Below are 23569 nucleotides of genomic sequence, written 5' to 3'. Positions count from 1 at the left end.
ATATATATATATATATAAGGTGACATTCATCCCATACAGTGGGTCAGCATAAACATGTGCATCACTTACATCCCACTCATGCCCTCATAACAGACTGCTGGAGACACTACTCTCACTTCTCAAATCTCCCAATTCCACAGCACTCAGCTCTGTGGCTGCACTGTTTCAAGAGGATGTGACATGCTCTTTAAGTACCATTTTCCCTTCCTCAAGCTGAGCACTGTATGGATAAAAGGATAAAAGAAAGGAGGAGTGAAAAGACCTCCACTGTAACTCAGTTTGAGGCAAGGTTTCAGTAGCAGCAGTAGCAGCAGGGTAAAGGCAGGAGGAAAGCTGCTCTTTCACTGACCTCCTCTATCAAATGAGATCCATCTCCCAAAATCCTACCAATATTTCTATAGTCATGCAGTGCAAACTAGTGACCACTTCATAAAGTTAAGGAATTACACTAATTCTATGATTAGAAAAATTTTAGAAACAAACTGGTAAGAAAAACAATGCTACAGACTTTGTGGTTTATGCTAGTAAAAAGATTACAGACAACTATAAACATTGAAACTACAGCAAATATTAAGTGGCATCCTGAATGAAAAAATCCTTCAAATCTACATCCATTAATACTATGATAAGGAAAATCAGAACCTGCTTTACTCTGGCCTACTGCCAATAAAATTTTCCTGAAACAAAGCTATGTCCAGAAACTCTAGACAAAACAAGTATCAGGTTTCCACAGGTAGAATGAAGAATTTAAATGCCTAATAATACTTGCAATAGTTTTAAGTTAGACAGAGTACAGCTTTCTAAATTGCAAAATCGTATCTCAACTATTCAAAGACAACATCCAGTTTCTTTTTAGGTCAGGATAAATGCAGAACGTGGGTGTGAAATTATCAGTCACCTTCATACTCTGAGCCTGCACTCCTTGAAGGTCACAGACACTTATTTTCACCTCATATGAACAGTGTGAAGATGCTGCAAGCCGTAATTATCACATGGAATAATGGCACCACCCTAACTTCAGTTACCCAAGGATATTTATTCAGAATTTTACCCCAATCTGTTTCTGAATCAGCATATGTAGTTTATGAAACTTCAGCCATGTTTTAAGAGATTGTTCTTAAAATTCAGTAAAATATTTTCAAAATACAATTATAAAATTACAAGAAACTCTTTTACATTTAATGTTAGCAGAAGGCATTAAACTAGCACTTAAATGTCTTGATATCTGCATCTCATGAACACCTAAAATTACAAATCAGGTTCTCAACTGTACCTAGCTACCATCAGGCAGAGCAAAAAGGAGTCACTGACTAGGGCATTATTAGGACTCACAACTGTCCAGTTCTTGTGGAGAATTCCGTACTGCACCTGCAACTTGTCTCCAGTGACAACGACCAACCTGAGATCTTTCACAACTGCAAACTTAGAGGGCTCCAGTTAATGCTATTCCAGTTAGTACTAACAACACAACTATTACTACTACTATTAATAGCAACAGTAATATTATTACATGCAATCAAGATTAATAGCTTGAAACTCTCCCACTGGAATGAAGAATCCCAAGTTTCATTCCCTGCTCCCAGGATTAACATCCAAAAACAATTTTACATGCATAAACTGGAACCAGGGACCTTCCAAGTTAACATCTGAATCACTGCTACCCAGATTCAGAACAGCCATGCAGAACACCATACTCATTTCAATGAGAAATTAGTGCCTCTGCAACTTCATGAATCTGCTTACCAACAAGAGTCTTATTCTCGCTGACTGCATGAATATTCTGCTCTCTTAAACCGTTCTACTATACTATAATAGGGAAGTGGAAGCAGTAACTCAGTACAATCCAGGTAATACGGCAATGGCTAAGGAACCCTCTCACGAGGGTTGTAACAGGGACTGACGACTGCCCAAGGAAACCAACCTGAAATCAGTAAAGGTGGTATGCAATCATTCAACTCAGGGGTGGGGGGAGTGGGGGGAAGAGTGACACTGCTTTCTCGTCCTTCAGTCAGCAGCAACTTAATCTCATTTGTGTTAGGTGTTGGCTGATCATGCTTACCAGCTGACGCACTGAACCCTTGACACCGAATTTATAAACTCTGCCACTGAAAGGCATAAGACAGGCATCAAGACAGTCAATCCTACTTCACTGTAGCAATTCTGAATACATACAAAGACAGATCTTTCAGTATCTGCAAAAATTTTAATGACAAAAAACTCAGAAGCCTTTTAACTTTTCAGGTATCTTATGTTATAAGTAGGGACTGTGAAACCATCTATTTATATTTTAGATACCTCCTGTTCCTTCACAATGCACTATAAGAATCTATCTTTGCAATCAAGTCATTCTTCACTTAGATCAGCACAGGGCTCTCACGTGATGGACGGAGGGAAGAAAAGATGGCATTGGTATTCAATTATGAAGATACAAAAGGATGAGAACATAGCACAAAAGAAACAAGTGCTGGAGAATGAATATACAGTAAGCCATCCTAGGAACACACACTAGAAATCCCTGCTCCTCTGATCATCCGCCTTCTAGATTACCTAACTCCCCAATCTCATATACCAGAAAGCTCTTCTGGCTTTCACCAAATATTTTTGTTTCTCCCAATGGCTACTGCCTATGAAACAATCCCACCTTGCCCAGAATCCCCACTCCCTCTCAAAATTACTCCAAAAACTCACTTTCTGAAAATACACTAGAAATACACCCCTGACTCCTGCCCACCTAGTCATGCTTATCAGAAGAATCTCTACAAAGAACAATTAGGAAGTCCAGGCAATGACAAATGCATGTCACATATCACATGTCACCCTCTTCTCCCCATAACCTCATTTTTCTTAGGATGAGTCCTCAAAACCCACCTCTGCCGTGTTGCATACAGGAAGCTGCTGTCCAGTAATGGCTAGCCTGGTACCAAGTTGAAACCACTGCTCCTGATTAGCTGAAAATTGGGCACACCCTATTACTGTTGATATCCCACTCCCCCACCATTATCTCAAAACAGATTATCTGGAGAAAGAACTGTAACTCAACGTATGTTTCTTCTACAGCATATAATAACGACATTGAAAGGGGAAGGACAGGGCAAACACTTCACATCACACTACTGTGGCTACAGAAAGTCACTAGTTCTCTATGCACAGATAAACAGTTTCCAGGATTTATTTATGCCAATTATTTAAGGTCCCTACACACCTACAAGCATATCCACGTATCTGTTAGAAACATGAGACAAACAGACAGAGTCAAGACAACAGGACAACAGAAAGAGGAATTACCAAGGAAACCCTACTCTATGTATTCAAATAACTGAATTGTGGGATGAATAATTCAGGTTTTTTGTAAAAAAACACACCAATGAAATCAAAGAAATGTAGGTCAGAAGGGATCTCTGGAAGTCATCCAATGTTCTACTCAAAGCAGGACTATTGCCAGCACTAGAGCAGATCAGCCTTGGCTTTATCTCCAAAGATTGGGATTCCACAACCTCATTGGGTAAAACTTGGTCCAGGGCTGCAATATACTCCTGGCAAAGAGAGAATACTGAAGACTACTTGCAACACCTAATGAATTTCAAGTGACTTCCCTAACACTGAAGTTACAGGAAGGAAACATCCCAAGCTAGCTATTCAGTCTAAAGAACAAAAAAACCTCATTCATTAACTTAAAAAGATTGCTAGCTCAGATTCTACTTAGAAATAAGAAACAAAACCATCCTAACACACACAGGAAATGTATGAATGACTAACTTTTAAGATCTACAGTTGTGCACTACTATATCTACAATCACTAGCACTGCAAGCCCAATTTACTGGAGAGAGTTACACCAGAGAATATTTTCCCTGCTCAGCAAGCTGTTTTCCATATTTACGGAACACGGCCCAATAGTGCAGTATCTTTTGATTAATTCCCCACTGAAAACCCAATGAAATACTTAACATATTAAAAGCATGAAGTGGTTCTATGTTAACATTCAGAATTTTCATATGAAAAAGGTCAAAACCCACATCTACTTCATTCAGTTTTCTAAAAACCAGGTAAAGCCACAACAGAAGCACACAATCTGCATACAAACATAATTTATCTCCTGACCACTTACATTGGAGTTGGCGAAAATTGAATTGGAGTTGGCTACAGAATATTCTGCATTAGTCAAGTCTTCATTGCTCTGGTAAAAGACAAAAATCATGTTCAGAAATAATACACTCAATGAAGCTTATGTATGCCTAATACACAGGAATACTACTTACAGATTTACTGCTAGGTCCATGTAGAAAATAATTCAGCGCCTGTGGGTCCCTTAAGGGGAGGAAAAAAAAAAGTTACCGCTTTTAGGAAGCTCTTTCTGCTAATGAGGCTAATTTAATTAAGCCAGATACTGTATTCATATAAATCAGGTTCATAGTAAAAACACCTTCCTTTCACTGACTCCAATGCAAAGCTAGAAGTTCATACCATCTGAGGATCTGTTTCTGTATCAGCACAATTTTCAGATGTTCATCATATTTGCTGTCATTGTACCAAGGCATTTCAAGCACTAAACTATGTTCATCACAAAATTTTAGTTGCATTCTACTTTACTTCCCTTTGTGAGGGTATTACTCATACACACGGTATTTTATGACAGTACATAGTACAAAACCTAAGGAAAATACTACCACCAAATAACATGAGAACTACAACAGATACCATCTCTTCTCCAGAGATGAACTATAACGCCTGTTTAGCAAGTGTCCAAGTCAATAGAGCATTTACAAACCTGAATCTTTAACATGTTTTCTGCCACCCTTAACATAAGTTAACAAAAACTTATGCCTGCCAGAGTAACAGTCCCTTCAGCTGGAGAAAAAAGCAGCACCTTTTCCAAGTGAAATCAACCATAGAAATAACTTGATTCAGTATGATGAAATACAATTTCAGCGTATTTCATTAACTTAGCACTATCACTGAATAAAACTCAGATTAAAAATGTGGTCTGATAGAATGAGTGTTGGAAATTCAAACAAATCAGAAGTACATTAGTGTAACTGCACATACAGACCAAGTAAAAAAAACATTAAAAGGTTGTGTTAAATGCGATTGTTTTAATACAACAATTATACAGCATTTCCCAACATGTCCATTAGCATGAAGAGTAAAATGACATGGAGATGTTTGTTTTTAAAACTTTTTTATTGATTAACAAGTAATAATAAAACATTTTTGAGAAGCAGGAGATTCTCATGTAAAAAATATTAATTCAAAACATCTCTCCTTCTCTCGATCATCCTAGAAAATAAAGAGGGAACAAGTTAAAGATCTTTCAAGTTTACAACTAGCCTTCTAAAAGTACAAACGCGCCTCTATTCCTCTTTTTTTATTTAAAAAACAAACTGCATTCACATGTTTACAAAAGATGTGTTAAACAGACAGCACTTGGCAGGGACTTTATGGTACAGTTATGCGTACAACATAGAAGTGGTTACACATATTTTCAAACAAAAATGTCATTTTCATAGTAGATTACACTAAATTTCAAGAATTAAGGACAGCAGGACTCATGATCTCATATAGGGCTCTATCATGCTTATGAGTTTTATTGATAAATAATAACCAGGTCATTTAATACTAGTGACACTCACTGGCTTTAAATCATGAAAAATGCAATTAAAAATTAAGAACACTTCATCACCTTAAATACTGTCTTTAGTAAGGAAAGAATTTTAGAAGGCACTTACCAAAATTGAAGACCAGATGGAAAAAAAAAATGCTGTTTTCCATTTTTCTAGATGCTTAAGACATCAATTGCTGCCAGCAGCAGGAAGAACACTGTGATTTTTCACACAAACACTCATCTGTATAGAGAGCACTTCATTTTCTAGACCACCTGTGAACTTGTACCAGGATCCTCGTGATTCATGCTCAGGACAGAGCACTGAATTGTCCCATGCAGTCAATTATCATCTTTATGTTCCAAGCAGCATGTGTTTTCATACAGCTACAATCAGTAATCTTGCACAGTATACTTCACAGAATATAACTGTGAGCCATTACTGGCAATGCTTTTGCTACAGCATCCACAGAGTAACCCCCGAATTACAGCAGCCGCTGTGGTGATATTTGGTTTCCTCTGAAGTCAAAACTCTCACTGGTTTCACTGGAAGCTTTGAGTGCATGAGAAAGGTAAAAGGCCTGTTTATTTACTACATTTAAGACAGCAAAAATTCTTGTATGAAGCAGAGACTATCTTTCAGTAGCTGCTACAAGACTGATGTCATACTAATTTCTGGCAGAGTTTGAACAAAGTATTGTATATTAAATGTTCCATTTTCTTCTTATGTTTTAAATGCATCTGTTCTCGAATACTGACATGAATGTTGGCCAACGGAAGGTAACTTGTCACATACACAATCCACAAAAATCTTGCTCATGCTCCAGCTATCCTAATTATTTTTTGAGATTCCCATATGGAATTATAAACCTCCAAATAAATCTGTTATGGGAATAATAAGTAAAAAAAAAATCACAGGATCACTTAAAATCCCCAATTTTATTAAAATCAAGTATCTTTGAACAAAATGCTGATAAATTCTTGCTTGTTGTGAATACTTAACAGTACTGTGTATCAATTCTATTGTTCTAGCATGTTTATGCAAATGCATGTTATTAGTAGAAATTATTTATAGTTAAGAAAACAATAATTTTACCTTTCCCTTTAAATTACAAGTGTAGTATTAACAAAGTATTCCGTTCCGCTACTCAAAAAATTGAGATCTTTATTGTTTCAATCCAAAAAAATAGTTCTTTGCAATGAAGTTTGTAACAACATCCCTAGTAACGTGCTTCAGCACTGACCTGATATTACCACTAGCTGAGAAGCGAATCCAACTTCCATGCACACTCATTCCTTAGCCTCTCTTGAGGAGAATGCCAGCAAGTAGACTGTCAGCTAGCATACACTGGGATTGAAGGCTTTGTGATACACACATCTCCACATGGAGGAAGTGAACCATAGCTACTCATTTCATTTGCAAGTCACCTAGTCTTGAGACACCAGTGAGATAGAATCACCTTCTAGAAGGTGATTTCGCAAAATTATTTTTCCCAACTTTTCCGAAAGAATTGCTTAAGGAAAACTTACCCAATAAGATCAAGGAGACAGGATTCATCATCGTCATCATCCATGACAACTAGAACAAAAAGGGAGAGGATGGGTATTTGATATATATCAGACAAAAGATTGCTTTCAACAAAAAAAAAACCAATTTAAAACATCACAGTATTTTTTATTAAACAATTTATTAAGTTGATAGATGTCTACTATTGGCAAAGTTCTTAAATAAACCTGCAACTTCTACAGAGGTCCATTGATTTCTCTCAAAATCAAATTCAGTCACATGTAATGATATACAAAATCCCACACAATGTTTTACCATTTAGGAGTTTAGAATTTTAAATTGGAGAAAGACAAATGATTAACCAAACTGATTAAACAGAATTTCTGTGACTTAAGAAAAGTAGTAAAAAAATCAACACTGAATGCAATCTCAAGACTCCAATTAAAATGCTTCTACAGGAATTTACTCCCAGCTAATCCCAGTGAGGGAATAACTGAACACTACAGAACCTACAAAGGCTGTCACAAATTAGTGGCTATAATACTGACCAGCCAAAAAGGTAAACAAATTTAGGTCACTATCATGACAGTGCTGTCATAGGCTAGAACCAAAACTATAGCCAAGACATTACAAAGCATTAAAAAGAACACTGTTTTCCAGCAGACCTTTCTTAGCTATTGCTAGTGACAACATGGCCACTTCCAGTTTCTCCTCAACAATACTCAGAAGTGTACTTAAATTAACTTGTGATTAATAGCACAGAGTTCTGACAATCCTTTTAACAACGGGTGGGGAATTGATTTGCATTAGCCAAACTGAATGTAAGCATCCATTCATTGAGTGCAGAGCATTTTTAGCCTCACAATATAATGACCAACAACAACTCTCTTACACACTGCCTACTCGGTCAGGTACTGCCTGTACCAAACACGTTCCATCACTCTTTCCTCCGATCGCTGTTCCTTCGAGGCTTCTGTTTGCATATCGTGGTTCTGTTCACCGTAACTATCAGAATGTCATCTGGGACTGTACCTTCTCCCTTTTCCCTGTCAGTAACTCTCAGGACCACTTTATACTCCCTTATTCTCTCTGTAAAGATCCCATCTAATCCACCAGTTCAATCATCAACTGACGCCAGCATTTCCTAAACCTCTTGGTACCCTGGCTTCCATTTAGTTATCCAATCCCATCTTCACAGCATCTTCTAATCACATCAAATTGATCACTGTGCATTTCATGCTTGATTTTTTCTCAACTTCCCTTAAGAAGTCTGCTATCATACTGCTATCATACTGCTTATCATACTTATCACTCAAATTTATTAATATAGTTTTGGCTTTAATTCATTTTGCACTCTCTCTTCCTGCCAAATAGAACCTTACTCTCCCTGACCAGATCCACATGAATCATTCTTCAGGCCCTCCCTCATACAGATATCCATAATGATTAAGACAATGAAGCGACTGGAGCATCTGTTATACAAGAGGCTGAGAGCACCAGGACCGTTCCACCTGGGGAAGAGTAGGCTACAAGGGAATCTTATCCGTGTCTATGAATACCCAGTGGGAGGGTGTAAAAAAGACTGATCCAAACTCTTCTCAGTGGTATCCAGTGAATAAACAAGAGGCAAGGGGCACAAACCAAAACAAACAAACAAAAAATCTGTTTAAACATAAGAAAAAACTTTTTTTTTTTTAAACTCTGAGGGTAGCGAAATACCGGCACAGGTTTTCCAATAAGGTTAGGGAGTCTTCATCCTTGGAGATACTCAGAGCCCTGCTCAGAGCCCTGAGCAGTCTGCTCTGGCTGAGCCTGCTGCGAGCAGGACACTGGATGAGGTGACCTCCAGACCTCCCTTCCCACCTCAGCTGTCCTGTGATCCTGCAACCTCCTTCCTGAATTTTTTCTATACTCCACTGACTCTGAAACTGGTTTACACTTTAGACTAGCAGAGGGTACCCTGTCCTCTATACTGCATTCAGATTTTTTCTTCAGTGTCCTGTGCTTTAGCTTACAGTGAGGGTGAAGCAGAACCAGAGCATACATCACTATAAGGATCTCTCAGTATCACCTCTCTGGGAGAACAGGAAAACAAAGCATGGCTACAGAGAACTACCTCAAATGTAGACAGAATCAGCATTCATGAGGTGATTATACATCTTAAGAAAAATAGTTTCTCCCATGATTCAGTATTACATCTTCTCACTGTTGCATACAGCCACCAGCATGAGCACTGATGTTGCAATTTAATGCTATGCAAGTGACATGACATTTTATGATGTCACAATATTTAAATGTACATGTGCATTAGTAAGAATAAATTAGTAAGCCATTAGCATTAAGTGATTAGCATTCTGCTTTAACTGCACTGTTAGTACTACTTACAAAAAGCTGATATTTCCTCTAACAGCTAAACAGCATATCCATCTCTCAAGAGCAAGGTTTCAAAGACTCCTAGCTAACCAAAAGTAAAAATCAGCTCTATCGAAAGTCAACATGATCTTTGCTTTCAGACTGCATGCCTACTTTTGGAAATCCCATCCCATGCGTCTATGGCAATACTGACATAGTTATTTAAATAAAATAAAATGTCTTTAAATTGCATGAAAACACCAACAAGAAAATCTTAATGGTAATACATATTCTACACTATTCAGCCCTTTAGCTGAATGCAGTTGGCTTTATTAGAAAAAATAATCTGTTGTTTTCCTCATTTCACAAACACGATACAGGAAAAATCTACCCAACATACTGTAAACTCCTACCAGTTTACGACAGACAATAAAACCCCAAAAAAACAGCTACATTTTTGATAAACAAGAATCACAACCAGTCCCCTCCAGAACTGCATCTTCCTAGTAAGCTTTAACATTCTTGTCATCACTAGCAGAATTCCTTACACACATGAAAAAAATATTGTATCACCTTTTTTTTAAAATACTGTTTTACCAAAGAGCTAATCTGTATAAAACCATAACCAAGTTTTTATACAGCTGATCAATGTACCATCACAGAGCCACAAACACACCTATCATACACAGCTCTTGCTCCATCCAAAAGTTGTTCTGATCAGCATTCGCAGCCTAAGGGGCTACATGCTCCCGCACCTTGAAAACTGCAAATAAAGCACTGACAGATCGTTACCATCTCAATATCCCCAAAAATGACGGCTAGGTAACACTACACTAACATGATGCTGCAGGGCACTGCTTTTGTGAAATACCATAGGACCAACACGCAATTTAAAAAGCACACAGGGGGTATGTGGTCTGTGAAAGAACAATCAAAATCACAACCAAGCCACAAACCTATTTAGACTAAATTCTGTTCCTATTTCGCCACACATACCCAAGATCTACTTAACTACATTATCTGCAGGTTTAAATCTTTTTCACTGATGCAGATTTTCAATGAGGATTAGTGTCCTGCTAACTTCAGGACTGCAACAGAGGAGATGCACAACCAGACGAGGTCCTTGCGCACCCAAAAGCAACTACTCATTCAGTCTATTTAGAAAAGAGGGCAACTTTAGCAACACGTGACCTTGATGCAGATGATCATTTAAAAGTGTGTTAATAAATGCAAGCCTATCTTGTGAAATTTTCCTAACACATTTTCTACAGCACAAATGGTAAAAAAGTTTGCTGCTTTTCTTGCCAACTACCTTTTCAGGTTTTCTATACACAAGTTATACAAATTCTGTCCTCCTCACTGTTTGTTAACATATAGTGGGCCGAATGAATGACTGATGTATGAAATGGTTATAAACCGTATTAAGCCAAGACAGTTTGAAAATAAAACTCAACACAATGAGTGGAATTAGAGGATTAGAGTTACGTAGCCTAGACCAGTGGTCTCCAAAGTGGGTGGCGTGCAAGACAATCCATTGGGGTGCAGGAAGAAAATATTAGAAGTAGCACATGCATATAATTTGTAAATATTTACGTATATTGGCAGTGCATGCTCAAAAAACTTTTACTGACATGGGTGTGCGATCAAAAACATTTGGAGGCCACTCGGCTAGACTCTTAAAGATTGACTCACTTCTGTATTTGGATCAGTTGATAGGGCAAGGGGTGTGGGTGGAGGCTCCAGGTGCCCATCAGCACACCCAGGGCCCTGACAAGAGCCCACACTACAGACAGTTGGGGAAAATACACATTGGGAAGATTCACACAACCTGCTGGAGCTGTTAAAATGTAGCCTAACAAATATCTAGTTATCACCAATACTGTTCTACAGTGCCTTTTTGGGGGAAAAAAAAACCCAAACACCACACACAAAAAAAATCTGTTTATCATAAGTAGGCCAAACTCAGCCCTGCTGGTGCATTCAACTAATTTACAAAGGACAATCCTTACTAATTAGTCACAACCCAGCACAGATATTCCTTGTAACTAATTATTAGCAACACCTCTACTGTTTTATTTCATATCCCTCCTACTGCACTGGTGAAGCCAATATATGCTTCAACTTGGGTCACACGTACTTGTGGAAGCAGCACTGCCTATCCCTTTTGGGAAATAACCAGAATACCCTTTATCACATGCTCCGAAACAGAATATAAGGTCAAAGTAATAAAACTGACAAGGAAATCCTAGCCATGCAGGCCAGTCCTCTGGGGGACTGTTATTACTTGGTGTTAAAGCCTCTGCCTCCCTTTCAACACTCTCACCTACTACAGAGCACAGACCAAGAAAAGAGGAAGAAAGCAGTCCTGCACCCCTCTCATCCACTTTCCCCAAGTCAGCTCAAGGCTTCAAAAAGTCGCCTGGAACAGAAAATTGATCTGACCAAATACATTGACCTGTTTCAACTTGGATTAGCTTCTTGGTTTGGTTCTGACTTGCCACAGGGATACAAGAGTGCTAGTGCCAGCACAAGAGAGCGAACAGGAATGAGGGAGCTGGGTATGGGAAGTATGGGGGAAGGCAGCAGTGCTACAGCCAGCTTAAAGCAATTGGCAGACTGCAGCCACGCACATACAGTTAATACAGCCACCCCTCTCACGCTAGCTACAGTGCAGGCACAAGGTCGATGGAAGCGATTATTCCTCTCTACTCATCACTTGTGAGCTCCCATCTGAAGTATTGTGTCCAGTTTCCTCCCCCCACCCCCCCCCACCCCCGCTTAGAAGAAATACAGAAAAACTTGGAAGAGTCCAGAAGAGTGCCAATAAAATCCTGCAGGCACATGGCACTAAGAAAGTCTGAGGGAACTACATTTCTTCAGCCTGGACAACAGAAGGCTAACTGAGGTGCTACCTGCAGTCTGTCACCAGCTAAAAAGGGTACTAAGACAAGCAGAGCCAGCCTCTTCTCATCAATGTGCAGCAAGACACAAGGCAACAGCCAAAACGTGCAACACAGAAAATCGCACGCAGATAGAAGGAAAAAAGAAGTTCACAAACAAGAATGCTCAGGCAAGAGGATGGAATCACCCTCCTTGGAAATTCTGAAAACTCAATGGCCCTGACCAACCTGTCCTAACTTTGAAGCTAGTTCTGCTTACAGCGGGGTGCAGGGCCAGATAACCTCTCGTGGTCCTTACCAGCCTAAGCTTTTCATCACCGTGCTACACAATCCACAGTACCATGCAACACATGCAGGGTCTATAACCTGCAGAGTCATTAAAACGAGATTTGTCCAGAAACAGTCCAACTATTCATACATACTTCATATACTGTACATGATTTTTATAACTTAAAAAATGGGAGAATTCAAAACCACTGTAAATAATGGATTTTAAATTCACTCAAATTATATTCAAGCTTGTTACAAAAGAATTCTTTTCCTTTCTCAACATCCTTTATAATTTCATATGTTAATACATAACTTCATGTACAAAGCAGTTAAGACATTACTTTCACATTTGGTAAAAAGCCTAAGATAGTGGCTAGTTTAGAAAACCAACATTTAGAGCAGTAATTCCCAGAAGTGCGATACGATCAACATCAAAACTTGGTAAGCCACAAGTAAATAAACTTATCTGCCAAACTGTTGTAGAAATCTACAGACTCATAATTTCCGTGCCACTAAATGGGATTAATTCCTGACTGGCAGCATGCTGGCCCATGACTTCTGAGAGTGAACAGTAACCTTTGGAAATCAATGCTCTAAAGCAAGGAAATGACTACTATAGTTACAGCTTTATAGTGGGAGATAATCAAACTTGCATACAGTAACATACACAGTACCTGAAGCAACTACTGTTTGAGTTATGAGATATGCCCACTAATCCTCACAAGTTCAGTAAGACTTTGTACACACCCCGTCAGCAGGAACTCTGACGACACCTCCATCATGCTTTATAACGGATCTGAGTCATCAAGTCTTCCGTACCATTCAGTTGCTCTACACCATTCTCCAGAATTTTAATCTACAATCCCAACATTCACAGTGACTTCACTATGAAATACCTGAAGAAATAAATTGTCACTATAACAATAATCATCAGAACAACAGAAATAGAAAAAACCAAGTTATTGCCATAGTCACTGTAAAGAATGGTATTGTAGTAAACTGAGTGTGCTAGACCAAATTTATGTAATTTTTATTCCTCATATCCTTTCTGAATACAGATAACTCTATCAACCCAATACAAGCATCCATCCCTTCTCAAATCACATCAAAGGATCACAGCAGCATTAACTGATTCCACACTGATTGCAGAGGCAGAACACCCGGAGTTTAAGTCCTTAGTCCTTCCCTCACACAAATTTCCGTCACGACTCCCATTAATTTTCACAGTGCTAATATTTTGTTCAGTGTGCTTCTGAACTAGGACCAAAAAAAAAAAGCCATTTTACCACATATTAGGTAACACATCACTTAAGCAGTATGCACTTCAGGTTGCTAAGGTGCTGTAACCACTGCCTTACTTACACTGCCAGTTATCTCTCAGATTCCTAACAGGCAGCCTTGGATTCATTGAAGGAAACTTACCCACGCAGGAACAACCAGACCTCATCTGCATTATCTGCAACACAGGAGTGTAAGAAAGGAGTATAAACTCAAACCCTTATTCCCATATATTTCATTCTTACATTTCAAGACCATGCTACTTTTGAACAATCTAGTATCTTGCAAACTGGACAATTTCAGATTCTTGTAACTAACCAAGCATGTGTTTTACGATCAACTTAAGAGCTGCTCACCACATCAAGCCCTTTATTTTCAAGAAACTGATTTTTACACAGATGGAATACAAAAAACAAGTATTAAGAGGTATTTCCACTTCCCCTCTCTCATTACTGTAAAAAAAGATGTACAGCGGAATAATGACACAGCATTCAATGGAGAAGAGGTAAATACTGAAGAACTTGATTAAAATTAAAATCGCTCTCTCAATTTTACTCAGGCAAAAATACAGAAGGCATAATTATCAAAAAGTTGTCCTTTCAGGACAACAGGAGTAAGGAAGCAAAATCAATTTAAAAAATGTACTTTGTAAAACACAAGGATTTAACTACTCACTTGTAAACCATGCTGTGCTTATATTCTACAACATGTAATTGTTCCTTATGACTATTTTCTCTTCCAGAGTAATCAACAAAAAGAAAGTACTATACTGTTGCAAGATCTACCAGGAATTGTGCTCTAAAAAAGAGCTAACCAAGTAAGAAATTTGGGATTCTAACCTAGTAACACAGTGCAATATGGAAGCGTAAACTTTATATATATATGAAAATGAGTCTTCATCCCAAGGTTCTAAATCTGAGTAGTACTTTTAAGATGAACTTACAATGTTTGAAATTAGCTGTGGAACTGAATTTAATCATCAGTATTTCAAAGACATCTGTATGCAACAGAGTACAAGAAGAAATTTGAAATTTTAAATATTCAGAAGAATACCTCTCTACGAAAGACTACTCAAAAAATGGGAACTATTCAGGAGTCAGATAAATAGCAACAAGAAAAGAAACACAGAAGCGCTACCTCTCACGAAATGCTAGGCGCGACATTATGCATTTTCATGGTTTCTAAGATCTGGCAGGACATGAACACCTAAGAGGACAGGCAGAGTCCTTACACAGTTGTGAAGTACCAGCTCCACATACAGAAGGGCAAATAAAAACCACACACTGAAGCACAGACAACCTACAACAGGTTGTTTATCTAGCTCTTAAATTTTATTTCCCTTTAGTACACCAAAAAAAAAGACTCTCCATTTGAGTTTGGCAAATGTGGTAACTTATCAAGCTTCCAAACACTATGGTGGTATTTTAATCTATTAAGAAAAAATGGAAATGTGCAGTTCAATTGTTAACAGTATGTATGATATTAAAGATTAACCCAGCTACAGTCAAGCACACCGAGTACATGTGTGAATCCCCAGTGCAGCTGTCAAAAATCTGGTTTCCCTCAGACACACATGTTCAGTATCAAGTTTCTAATTTATTCAATACAATTTTTTTTCTACTGCACCCAGAGCTGCTTTTGGCAACACCAAAATCTTGACAAGACTTTCATCTGGAAACATTTTTTTAAACCACAAAGCAAAAATCCAGAGTAACTCACAGCCTGGAGGACAGGATGCTTACCTACCCCATAGGATTCACCAGGTTGAACACTCAGCTCAGCCCATTTCCCCAGCAGTGACTATCCTCATCACTATGCTATGGCCTATTTTGGGCTCTGTCTTCAAAGCTGCTCCACCACATACACAATTCTTTAGGAATCTCAATATTCATAAAACATTTTGAAAGGTCCTGGTTTCATCCCAAAAGAGGAACAGAAGGAGGCGAAATCTCAACAGTTCCTTAGGAAAGAAATGTTTGCCTGCCCAAAGGAAGTTAGTTGCTCTTAAGTATCTCTAGAAACTACTGTATACAGTAACATAGGCTATGAGCACACATTATTTGTGCAACAAAATACTTCAAGAAACGTTGAGTCAATTCTTCAGATGTTACCTTGTTTCTCCTAAAGAATACCCGTGTATCATACATCTCATTCTGTGCATATAATTTTGAAAGACTCTGAAGAAACGCTTATGCAGACCCAGAATGTAACTTCCTTATAAACTGATCATTTCTCAATTAATTTATAAACCAACACCCAATTAATACCTTTTCACTGCCACGCTAGTCCATACTAGTTTAAAAAAAAAATGGTTACCTTGCCACAGACATGGTTCACACAAGCTAGTATCAGCTAACAACTGCCAATAATCAAAGCTGAACAGAGATTTATACTCCTTTCAGTTATCGTATTTGGGAAGTCAACCAAAATTTGAATGCAATTAATTGAGAGACGTGTAACTAATTCAGCAGTGCAATCCATATCAATGCCCCCAAAACCAGACTGAAAATCCTCCACACTGCCAATCTTGTCCTTGTTGAAGCCAATGCCTTGCTGAAGCCAACGGAGATTTTGCCACCTATTTCAGTGGGGCCAAGGTATTTTCTGTAGTTGACACATCTCAATAAATTCAAGCTTCAACACCAGATCTTGAAATTCCACACTCAGATAAGGTTCACAGTAAAACTACTGCAAGTTCCACCTGAGACAAGGCTAAGATCAGCCCTAAGAAAAATGATCAGTCTCTTGCAATGAAGTTAAAACTTTGTCCCTGGACTCCCCTTTCTTCACTTCACCACCCTTTCTTAACAACTTCAATGAAAGAAAGGCTATTGTATTAAGTTTTGACAGTGATTTGCCCACTTTCTTTTCCTTTTGGTAAGCATTCCTTTACTCAAAGTAACATCGAAGTAGCTCTAGAACATTTTAAAACTAGAGCAAGAAAATAAATTAAAGCAATAAAAAACTTCATAGTCTATTTGTGCTCATTAATAGTTAATTTTTATTTTGACTAAAACCTCAGTGATTCTCAAATAAAGCAAAAATAATACAGACACGGTAGTTGTTTTTTCAATAATGAAAGCAGGGGCAAATCAACACTTGAAAATAAAGATACACATATTCATTTAACTACATCATGATCTTGATAAAACATCAGTTCAGGTTGGTGTTTACACATTTATGTTGGTGCAACAAGGGCTTCACCAATACTGCTTATTCCAACTTTCAAACTACAACAGTTGCAGGTCACAATGAATGTTAGAACAGTTTATTTATCTTGCTGCTTTTCCTCTACTGTAAGAAAGCAAGACACACTTGTTTTTGTAGACAATTCCCATGTCTATGCTGGACTGGTATGTCACCAGAAAAAACCTTTCAAGCACAGATGCAGCTTATTCCAGCATAACTACTAAAAGAAATTACATCAACTCTCTGAACAGAACGAACCACATTATCAAAGAGGCTCTTACGCCTGGACTATATCTATTACTTTGACAGGGATGACACACTTTCACGCTCTCACTGCTACATCTATGCTAAAAAGCACCAGCCATTAGACCTATCACACGCCTAACGCAGCATGAAAAGGCATAATCATTGACCATTAGAGCCACATTATAAAACATAACTGCAGTTATGCAGATACAACTTTTCTGGAACTGATGTGGAAGTATACCAGCAGAAGTCGGAAAAAACAGCTAGAGTACAATGAATGCCCAAGTAGCATACCAACACATCCATGCCTGCAAAGCTCGTCAACTCTAGACTACGGACTTACCTCTGTTGCAAAACTTTATGGATACAGAAAGGGTTCTTGGAGGAAACTGGAAATGCAGCTTATACTAGCAGGACTTTTTTTTTCTCTCAGTACAATTAAACTAAATACATAAACTCTACTGGAAAAGCACAAATGGAGGGGCAGGAAAACTGCCTATCTATAAGGTGACATAAATATTCAGCTACGGTAGAACCATCTCTGTCAAGGGCACAACTATGTAGCGCTGACCTCACCTAAAGCCACACATATACTGAGAGTATTATCAACTCAAGAATACAGGAGTACTGGTATAATGTACAAGGCAAGTGCTCAAAGTATGAACAAAATAAGAAAACACGTAAAATCTCTGAGTATCATACTAGTGAATAAGCCAAGGTGCACCAATGAAAGCACAGTTGGGATAGTGTATCAACATGGTGAGCTTCTGCACTCCTCCATCAACGTAAACAAGCTATGCAAAATACAAAGTACTACTTGCAACAACAACAAAATTAAAAAACTTTTAAGATCGGACACAGTCAAAAAAAAAGTCTAAAAATAACAGATCTAGTATATTTAAATACTATCTGCCAAAGATCTCAACTCAAGATGAAAATACATTTTGCTTTAACACAAGCAGGTCAGAGTATACATAATCATTTGGCAAGTATTATGCCCTGAGAGAATATAAACTGGTCATTTTTATTCCATTTTTGTAATTTAATTATTTTCATAAATTAATGAAAAAAATCCACACACAATCTGCCAGGCATTAGTGAATAGAGACATTTTATTGTATAAAAACACACCGCCACTAAAAAAAAATTCACTACCTTCATCCCAAGACTACTGTTAACAAAATGCAACATAATCACTTCAAGAAAGAATGAATTTCATGGAGTAAGATTCCTGAAATATATGAACAAATACCGCACTCCACACTCAATAGATTTTTAAACAATTAAAGTTTTAGCAGGTATATTGTTTAAAAAGCTAAAATGTTAATAAGGTTGTTCCCATGATAGTCTTTTGAAAAGAAAGTTTATATCCAGGCTTTTTTTTACTATATTCCAAGCAATAAAAATGTGTATTTCACAAGAAATGTTGTCTAAAACCCTTCAACACCAACAGGCAAAGAATTTGAACAGCCTTAAAATTAATCTCAAATTTAATTCTCAAAATTAATCTCCCACTTCCTTCAGGAACAAGCAAGAGGCATGGAAAAGCCCTCCTCTGATCTGTCAAAAAGCATAAAACGAAGAACTAGACAAGCATTCCACGCTCCTTAGTGGACACAGCATGAGTTGGTCTGGCAGCATACTTGCTGTTCCTGAATACAGATGTTGTTGGTATTAAACGCAAGCCTCACGAGCATTGATCAGACTACACAGAAATGTAAAAAAAAAGTTTTCATCAAGAAATAGGATACCATTTTCAACACTCTCCCTAAAAAACAGCACCAAAACAAAACTTAGAAAGCGTATTAAAATGGAGCTGCCAAATTTGAGTCATTTGGAAAAAGCACTGCTTCCTGTGAGACATAAGGGAGTGATAAAGATGCGAAAAGATGCTACTCCCCCCCCCCCCAATTACCAAGAGAGTAACAGCAACAAAATGAGTTATCCACCCACCCACCAGAAAGTTACTTGTCCTTGCATTTTTGCAAGCACTTTTAAAGGTAGTGAAGGCTCTTCAATCATGATTACTTTGCCTTATGTGCTACACTACAGCATATTTTAAAGGTGGATTCCTTTTTTAATGACATGTTGTATTTTTTGGTCATCGTTCACCAGAAGAGGATGTTCTTTCATTTTTCTTCCTACACTCTGAATGCATCTCGTGTCAAGAAACACGTATTTTAGGGATAGGAAAACAAGCTCTGAAGTGATGTTTACAGGCTTTAAGCAGGGAGCACAGGCCCCTCTGAACCAAGCCAGTTTAACAGCTCACAGGACCGTGGCCCAGACTACTCAGGAGACGGGGGAAGCCTGAGACGACACCGATTCAGAGCCACAACTCTGACGGGGCCCTTCCGGAAGAGACCCATGCCCGAATCAAGCCACCTTTTTTGCTCCCCTGCACACATACGGCCAAGAATCCTTCACCTCTCTCTCCAAAGCACACACAGAAGAACGCCCTTACAGCAATTTCTTAAAGAAAGAGCGAGCAGCGGAAAAAAAGCAAGCAGCTTCTGGGATTTCGGGGAGAGGCTCTCAAGGCCCCAGAGAGTAACGCTTCCGAGACAACAAGAGAAATGGCCCGAGCGGGGCGCGACGGCAACGCCCCACACGGCGCGGCGGCAGCAGAAAGGACCTCAAAATGGCGCCCGTGGGGGAGGAGAGTCAGAGTGAAACTGCGCAACAAACGCTGGCAGGAAGCCAGACAGCGCCATCTTCCCCGCTCTCTCCTACTCCCACTCGCACCGAGAGCGGCACCGCAAACGCTGCCCGCCGAGCCCGGGGACGGCCGGAGCCACCTCCCGAGGACCTCTCCCCGTCTCCTTCGAATCCTCTTTCATTCCCTACTGCCGGGCCCCGAGGAGAAGCGGGGAGCAGAGAATCGGGGAAAAGCAAAGGCCTCCACATCTCTTCCGTTCCCCCAGTGATGATTTAGTAACTTCTAAGTAAATATAAAGGTGCCCTCTACATGTCGTTCAATTTTGGCCGGGTTTTAACCCTACTACATCTGCTTTCTGCCATAATCTGTAAGCGAATTTTGCAATTGCTAGCAAAAACAAATTACAGCTTACGTACTGAAGCCCCCCCGTAACCCAATAAATGCGAACTGTGAGGATTTTAGAAAATGCCCTCCACAACCAACTACTGGTTCAAGCCACGAGTAAAAACTATTCATAAAATAGTTTCTTTTACAGAAAATAATTCCAGCAGCACAAAGGATCAGATTCACACCCTCTCTACAGCAAAGCCAAACGGGTTACTCCAGAAAGAGACGGCTTATTGTTATGTTTTAAAAAAGAGGCGTTACAGTTAAAATAGTCTCTCTCCAAAAAGGGGAATTAAAAAAAAAACACACAGCGGAGAACTCGGTCCCGAAAAGGAGAAAAAAGCGCATTAGCCCAAACCTACCGCCCGAGGATTTCGCGCACCCACAAAAAGCAGCACCGTTTCCATTCCTCGGTTAAAAGCAGGAGGCACGGAGCAATTCAGAGGGAATTGAAAATAAAGAACCAAACATATCAGATCAAATCTAGTGGCGACACCGAAAACGAGGAAACGAGTGAAAAATAAATCCCCAGAAGGCACAAATCTGAGACACAAGCTCAAAGAAATGACAAGATTAGGGTGGTGGCGAGTGGACGGGGGAAAGGAAAAAGTCAAGCCAGGATTGAAAAAGGAAAAAAGAAAAGAAAAATCCTTCCCAGCTCCACAGCCAGGAGAGAGACGAAGTGTCTCCATTTTCCCGACGAGAAGGAAGAAAGAGTGTTTCACAGACCACAGAGCTTTAGAGAAAAGCAAAGAAACGAGGGGGGAAAAAAAAGAGGGAGGAGATTTGAAAAGATTATTTTTCTTTCTCCCTCACACACTCTCTCTATCCCCCTCTCTCCCTCTCACTCTCTCTCTCTCACACATACACACACACACTCACTCCCTCCTCTCCTCTTTCCATCCCTCTCTTGATGGCCATCAAGGGGGCGGAAAATAAAAAAAAAAAAGACAACAACAACAACTAATTTTAAACCGGCTCAATCAATGAGTCATTAAAAGAGATTTTTCTTCCCTCCTCTCCTGAATTTGCATGGCATCAGCAAGAAAAAAAAAAACCCACCCCAAACCTCTCCCCTCTCTACAGCTATCAGCCTGGACCTGAAACCTTATCTCTCCCTTCTACCCCCCCCCGCCTTTATTTTAAGAAACAACTTTTTTTTTTTTTTAAGTGCCCTCAGCAGCCACCACCACCAGCCTCGCCGAAAAAAGAAATATATAGTTCATTTCCATGTGAATCCACATCTGCCCAAACAACAGCCACCCACAAAATATCCCTCTTCTTCCTCCTCGTCTCCCCTCTCGCTCGCTCTCTCTCTAGATATATATTTATATACATAGCCCCAGAGCCAATAGCTCTCTGGGCTGAAACCTAATATCCTGGTTTTGGCAACTCCTGGTTGTTAATTTGCTCCTCTTTCTTTTCTGTCTGTCTGGAGATAGATTTCCCCCCTCTCTTTTCCCTCCCCGAAGGAAGGGAGGAAGGAGGTTGTGTGTTTTTTTTTTCCTTGAAATTTTTATCACAAAATTATAATACACTCAAAGGGAAACTCACCGTCATGAAAAAGCAGTGCCTTGTCAACGGGGTTTCTTCGCCATCACATCAGGGGCTGGCAGTGTAAGAGAGAGAGAGGGAGAGCGAGAGAGCGAGGGAGGGAGGGGGGAGAGAGCGAGCGAGCGAGAGAGGGGGAAAGAGAAAGAGAGCGAGAGCGGAGAGCACGGCGCGGCGCGCCACGGCACCGCACAGCGCAGCGCGGCACCGCACCGCACGGCGAGGCACCGCACCGCACCGCTCCGGCGGGGCCCGGCCGTGCAGCTCCGCCGGGAGACAATGCCGCAGACCGGCGCCCGGGCACAGGCACCGCCGCCCTGACATGATGAGTCCCCAGCTCCAGCGCGCTCCTCGCTTCGCCTTTTGAACAGTCAGTCCCTTTAAAAAGTTTAGCTGCCCCCCCCCCTTTTTTTTGTGTTGAGAAAGCCGTAGATCTGGCAGTCTATACGTGCCTGAGCTGTTTACTTTCGATTAAATGTTGGGGGGTGTTCTGGGTTACAGAAAAGTAAACAAATAAACGGGGTTTTCCCACTGCAAAGAACATTAACAACTTGGTTGATTACCTTCATGCTAAGGTTGTAAACTACTGCACACTTGGGTGGGCAGGAGGGTACCCAGAAAAAAATGGAAGGTCACCTTGAAAAAGATAAGATTTGATCCTCTTACAAGTTGCAGTATTTTGAATATTTTTAGATACATTCTTTTTTCTTACCACCATTGGTGGAAACAAATGCTTAAAGTTTTGGGTAACCTAAAAACGCTAATTTGGAGTCAAAGCTTATAGCACTGAGAGTTCATTGATACAATTCTGTAATTTATTTCAGCTAAAAGCATTGCTATAATAATTTTTTTCAAAGTTTTTTGGCTATAGAAAACTAATTCAACTTAAAATCATTCATTAAAAATATAATTAAAAATTCTTTATTCAGATGATTCAGAGAAGCCTTGTTTATTTAAACCAAAAACATTTTAATTGAAAACAGATTCTTAGCATGTAGAGAGATGTATGGCAGTGCTTTTAAAACAAGGAATCTCTTTAAGACCCTTTTTTTGCTAGTAATCATAATTCCCAAGGACTTGCACACAGCCATCTTTTCTATTTTTTCCTAAGAAAAAACAACTTTGTTAAAACCCCTTAGAGACAAGGATTTGAAGACTTTATTTAGTAGCGTATTCTTCTTTATTAGCTTTACAGCTCAAAAAACACTTAAAGTTTCTAGTTTTTAAATACAATTACAGGAAAATGGTTATGGGCAGTGTACTAAGTGGACCCTCTCAAAGAAGCTGGCCGGTTTTTTTTATGTTTAAAAAAAGCCAGCACCTCAGCATTGGTTTCAATTAGAATCCGGTTATATTATTTTTTAAGTAATCAACCATTTCATATTATAATATGGGAAACAAAGCTTAAGCCTGATTCCAAACCTTTGCCAAAGCCAAGACTCACCTGCAATTCTTGTTTACATGCATGCCCCCAGTAGAAAATATAGGTGAAGTTTCAAATCGCTCCCTAAATGGAAAGGTCGGGCGCTAGCAAACAGGCCTTAGCATGAGTCCAACAGATCCTTGATGCAGAGCGCTGCCTAGTCCATCAGCCAGTATATTAACTTCACTTTTCATAAATACAGCATGGGCC

The 23569-nt window shown here is 39.3% G+C and overlaps 1 protein-coding gene across 1 annotated transcript in view; it reads right to left on the bottom strand.

Moving 5' to 3' along the window:
• BICRAL (BICRA like chromatin remodeling complex associated protein) overlaps window positions 1-21973 on the bottom strand; it is a 35530-nt gene extending 13557 nt beyond the window's left edge. Inside the window, exons 1-4 of the mRNA XM_059835538.1 lie at window positions 21940-21973; window positions 7128-7176; window positions 4258-4306; window positions 4107-4175 (exon numbers count right to left, since the gene is read on the bottom strand). Coding sequence (XP_059691521.1) covers window positions 4107-4175; window positions 4258-4306; window positions 7128-7171 — 162 coding nt within the window. The 5' untranslated portion in view covers window positions 7172-7176; window positions 21940-21973. The remainder of the gene's footprint in view (window positions 1-4106; window positions 4176-4257; window positions 4307-7127; window positions 7177-21939) is intronic.
• Window positions 21974-23569: the final 1596 nt, after the last annotated feature.

The sequence above is a fragment of the Gavia stellata genome, chromosome 2 (assembly GCF_030936135.1).
Source record: "Gavia stellata isolate bGavSte3 chromosome 2, bGavSte3.hap2, whole genome shotgun sequence".
Classification (NCBI taxonomy): domain Eukaryota; kingdom Metazoa; phylum Chordata; class Aves; order Gaviiformes; family Gaviidae; genus Gavia; species Gavia stellata.
This window is presented reverse-complemented; position numbering and strand designations above follow the sequence as displayed.